Here is a 5530-nt window from a genome sequence, read left to right on the forward strand (position 1 = left end):
TCATTATGCAATTTTTTTCTTTTTTTGACAAAGCATTTACGTTTGGTTGATACAGATGTGCTTGAAAGTTTGAACATTCAACATTTTTGCATTTCACACGAATCACAGCAACCAAGGAGGAGGCAACCTAACAACGGAGATCTGAACAAAATGGAGTAATGCATCGTAAAGCGCTTTGCATCCCCCTTCACCAGCGTCAACGCTTTWCATTGAAAATGCTCTAATATCGCAGATCTACGAGCGCCAAATGGATGGGAAACTTCAGAGGACTATTAATTAAAGAACTTACTTTTTAATACAATCAACAAAATGACCATCCAGTGTTTTGATTAAAGTGCAGATAAGTTGAGTATAAAACAGTAGAATGAGTCTGCCTGAAACCTACAAGCACCCTTGCATGTAGAAACTGTGCATGGAGTGGTTCACTGTTCTGATGTAGTTTGGAATTTAAATGCTGACCTTCCTATCACCGTAAGATTAACCAAAAACATCCCTACAACTTTCCCAGAGGCGTTTTGAAAATATTAACTATAGAACCTATTGTCGATGTGAAGGTTACATTTACTCAGGATCRTCTTTCTACTAAAATAGAGGCTGTGAGCTACTGTACTTTAAAAAAATTGCATATATCCTCTGCGTCTTATAAAACCATTTTTAAAAAATCAGTTTAACATGAATTATTGCTCAATCGATTCAATCCGTCTCGATGCAGTCTCAAAGAAATGTTTCCTCGTAGTTTTCGGTCAGGTCCCCGACTTCGGGGCCTCGAGATGCGGTTCTGACTGTAGCAGAGGGTCTTACGCCGGCCCCCCGAGTCACGCTGTCGTAAGATGGCGGTGAGGACAGCAGCGAGTCCTCTGCTGTCTGCTCGACTTGTATTGCTACGGGAGCAAAGTGCTGTATCATGGACGCTATGAGCCCCTCCGTCTCTGGAGCGTTGTCCACATCCACCGCCGTCTCGGAGTTGATTTGTCTGTAGAGGTAAGACGCCTGCTTCATTTGCCGCCGCACCAGATGCCTCCTGTAGCACCTCTGGATGATGACCACAGACACCTCCTCCATTTTGCGGCGCAGCGTTGAAGTGATGGGCTCGTGGGAGACCTTAGACGGGTTGGTCACCATGAACTTCTCCTCCATCTGCTGCTTGAGGGTGTCCATGTCACCCGACTCCCCCAGTACGCGTTTTGTGAACGCAAACAGGATGTCCAGGCAGTGGATTTTGTCCCCGCTCACCATGGGAAGATCCATGGAGATCAGCTGGATCTTGTTTGGCTTCGCGATCCGCAGCGGCTCCGACAGCGCGTCGGCAAACTTCTCCAGCATCGAGAACTCTATGAACTGAGTGGCCTCGGAGTCRAACTTCTCCCAGACCTCGTAGAACATTTCAAAGTCATCCTCGCTCAGAGGTTCTGTGCTCTCTTCGGTGGCAACGCTGAAGTTCTCCAGGATGATGGCTATGTACATGTTCACCACGATGAGAAAAGAGATGATGATGTAGCTCACGAAGAAAGCGATGCCCACCGACGGGTTCCCGCAGTTCCCGCGGGTGTTGGTGCCGGTATTGACGAAGTTGATGTCACACTCCTCCGGGGGGCTGGACATGATGGGGCTCAGGAGGTTGTCCCAGCCTGCTGAGGTGCTGATCTGAAAAAGGCAGATGATGCTGTTCCCAAAGGTCTCAAAGTTGAACATGTCATCGATCCCGTCTTGCTTCTTCACGTAGGCAAAGTTCGCCATGCCAAAGATGGCGTAGATGAACATTACGAGAAAAAGCAGGAGGCCRATGTTGAACAGTGCKGGCATGGACATCATTAAGGCAAACAGTAAAGTCCTTATTCCTTTGGCTGCACGGATAAGTCGAAGTACACGTCCTATCCTGGCCAGTCTGATGACTCGGAACAGCGTTGGAGATACAAAGTACTTCTCAATGATGTCAGCGAGGACAATCCCTGAATTGAGAGGAAAACCAAGTGAGAACACATCCGATCAGTTGTGTKTTTGTTTTTCCAACAATGAATTAATAAGAGACACACAAACATCTGATCTGTGATCAACTAGTCAGAAACTATTAGTCGTGTTTTCTGATCGAACAGGTTGTACTAACCCAACATTATTTGGTGTGGGYGTTGTTGATAACGAAAAGCTGGCTATATGTATTACAGTAAAGTCTCTCTTTTTCATACTTTGAAAGGCTCAGCCCTATTTTCCAGAGAACAGACTGGACTATAAAGTTTATTTCAAAATTTTACAATAAGATAAAGGCCTACTAACTCCACAAGGAACATACACTAAGACTGACAGTTAGTAGCTAACAGTGCTAATTATGCTTATCRTGATAAAGGCTAAAAAGATGYTAAGATGCTTTAATCATGTTGTCTTGTTTTAAAACCCTGCTAAACTGTAGAGCTATATAATGTCAATCTTTGGGAAAAGATTTAATGTATTTTTGTGATGTATCATGCTTCTACATTTTGAGGTTTGTAATAAAATTAGTAAGTTGGTGAGCTATATTCTGTGTAGTAAAGGACTTAATGAGATGTACAGTAATTTTCTTGGTTTAAATTATTAGCACTGACATCTCTGCTCCGTCTATTTGTTGATTTGCAGTAATGCAGAGAGAGACAGCTATGCAACTCCGGGACAGTTTGGACAAAATTACGGTTTCAGTAACTACAAAAATATTCTTGTTAAGACAGACCTTTTAAATATAGCAGAAACTGGAAAAATATATTTGTTGTTCATCAAAAAGAAAGTTGCTATCTGCAGGTCAGAGCTTTATAGAGTTGRCCATGGAAAGATATTGCCACATTGAATAACGTCTGTCTACTAAAAGCCTCTGCCCTGTTGAAGTTCCCTTCAATACGATGGGCGTAAGAAGATGATCCTTACCAATTATAGAGAGAATGATGACCACGAAGTCAAAAATGTTCCATGCAACAGTGAAGAAGTAACATCGGAGAGCAAAGAGCTTAATCAGGCATTCGGTTGTGAAGATAACGATGAAGACCAGGTTGATGATGTTGAGGACAGACTCCATCCGATCCGACTGCTCGTCGGTTTCCACCATCATGGTCACCATGTTGACGATGATGAGCATCATGATCATGATGTCGAAGGCTTGCTTGGACACCAGATCGAAGAAGAAGGCTTGGAGGATGTTCTGGAATTGGAGAACGCAAACGCTCAGTCTATAAAAACCATAATCTTACATCAGAGGAGCAATTCACAAGTATAAAAAGGGAGGGGTTGACACTGCAACATGTTCTGTTTTACCGCAGGCCTTGGGATTGGCTTTTGAGGTTTCTTAGATCCCAACTTTTTCATTGCGTTGTAGTACTTCTTTTGTTCCTCAGTCATAAAAATATCCTGTCCACCTAAGTATAAAACCAAAACATCACATTACGATTACATTCGCCTCATTTTTAAATAGAAAACTTTTTTAAAAAATTGATTTATTCATTGTCTCTTAGTAAATATGGCAACTTTTTTCAGGCAGATCCAGAGTTGAGGCAGCTTAGAGTCATGGGAAAGTAACTGGTACTTTAGCAGAAGTAACTTGAAGGAACCATTTCCTGTCTTTTCAGTCTCTGACATARCTGTGGAGGAATCTCAATCTAATCTTTTTCACAACGTTGCCTCGGGTCGTGGAGGCTTTCAGGCATAGTGCACAGCTATCTTAAGGTACCACCACAGCTTGACTAAGACTTACAACAAAGTCATTCTGTTGTTGAGTTGCTGCTATGCTTTTGATCGTTGCTCTTTTCTTGATCCAGTAGAAGTCAAGCTCTAGCTTTTAAACARAAGGGCTCACATTTAATGAGAGTACAGAAGAGATTTCTCCTTAGAACATCGTTTTCCATTAACTTTTTTTTTTCTTCAGTTTTCCAATTGAAATCATCGTGTGGTTTGACCTTGTAACTAATCTGCGTTGAACTCCTTAGTAAGGCCGCACAATATCTCGGTAATAATAATCACAGTATGAGTGTTTCCATTGTTAAAATTTGTCTCTAGACTAGATTACAGCGCCCAAGAGGCTAAATGTCACAGAGTACAGTAAAAAATGGGTGTAATTATTACCAATAGTGTCGCCATCACCTTATTTTCTAAAATCATGCAGTTCTATTTCTGCGTTTTTGTTTTTCACTCATAAATGAGCAAGAACTGGTTTGAAAATGGAGAAGTAATCAGCGATTAGGAGCTGATGTCTTCCCACCCTGGCATCGTGCTAGCACACACAACTGGTTGCTACTTTTCTTCAACTGTCCAAAGGAAGCAGCTAAAATGTGCTGAGCTTYGCATGTTTAATTTATGGGTCAAAGAAAAACAACTCATTGAAACTCAACAACAGCAGTGCTTTAAATACTTATCTTTCTCTTCTGCTGATTGAAATTGTCAATGATGACCCCGATGAAGAGGTTGAGGGTAAAAAAAGAGCCGAATATGATGAAGATGACAAAGTAGAGGTACATGTAGAGGTTGATTTCTCTGCTGGGTTGCTCCTCCACCTGCAAATGGTTTCGTCAGTGAACTGTTTGCTGGGAAAAAAAAACTAAACAATACTCAGACCCCAAACAGAGACGCAAACACTTACTCCTCTTGAGTCAACGGCAGCATTCATGATTTCCATCCATCCTTTAAACGTCGCCTAAAAACAAAACACATCACTGTATGATCAGAGCAATTTGTTAATCAATAAATCATTCATCATCKAAATGTTTGTCTGAGCTGCATTGCTGACAGGACTATTTGAAACCTATAGATAAATCCATATAAGTTGATCTAAAACTACATTAGTAGACACCAAGATGTTTAATGTGTTACCATGTGAGAAATTGTTTTTAAGTGTAACTCCTGGCAGCAATGAACCTAATTAATATTAACATTAAGAGGAAAAAAAAACAACATTCTGACAGCAGAGAAAAACTCACCACTTGCAGAAGGGAAAGGTAGCCGAGTCCAACATTGTCGAAGTTGACCTTCACCTTTGTCCAGTAGAACTGCGTGTCGTTCATGGCGAGGCAGTCGGACTTGTTGTTGACCACCGAGACGCTGTGGATAAAACCCGTTTTGTTCACGCACTTCCCAAACTTGCCAGCAAACAGGTTGACTCCCATGATGCTGAAGATGAGCCAGAAGATAAGACACACGAGAAGCACGTTCATAATGGAGGGGATGGCTCCGATCAGGGCATTCACCACCACCTGTAGGGTAAAGAGGCAAGAAGAGTTAGTACATATTCATCCAATCTATTTCCTCTCTARCTCCATACTGGAGCTACTACTTCAGAAAGTAATGTGGAGAACCAACGTGTAGCTTTATCAGAACAGGGATCCAGAGAAACCCCTACTAGTTTATAAATTGTGGAGTGCTTCTTTGTTTTTCTCTTGCTTTCTTTTGTTATCTTGTTTGTATTTCCTCTAATTCACGTAAAGCACTTTGAGTTGCCTTGTTGCTGAAAACGTGCTATATAAATAAAACGAAATTACCTCCCAGAGTTACTATTTAAATGCGAGATGTGAAGGTATGTTGT

General features: G+C 41.7%; 1 protein-coding gene across 1 annotated transcript in view; it reads right to left on the reverse strand.

Annotated features, from left to right (window-relative positions):
- The window catches only part of LOC103478857 (sodium channel protein type 4 subunit alpha B-like), a 49745-nt gene continuing 44215 nt past the window's right edge, over positions 1-5530 (reverse strand). The window contains 7 exon segments of the mRNA XM_017310102.1: positions 1-1949; positions 2890-3160; positions 3274-3378; positions 4368-4505; positions 4592-4645; positions 4929-5246; positions 5427-5486. Of these exon segments, the coding sequence (XP_017165591.1) occupies positions 715-1949; positions 2890-3160; positions 3274-3378; positions 4368-4505; positions 4592-4645; positions 4929-5246; positions 5427-5486 (2181 nt within the window). The 3' untranslated portion in view covers positions 1-714.

The sequence above is a fragment of the Poecilia reticulata genome, linkage group LG17 (genome assembly GCF_000633615.1).
Source record: "Poecilia reticulata strain Guanapo linkage group LG17, Guppy_female_1.0+MT, whole genome shotgun sequence".
Taxonomy (NCBI): Eukaryota; Metazoa; Chordata; class Actinopteri; order Cyprinodontiformes; family Poeciliidae; genus Poecilia; species Poecilia reticulata.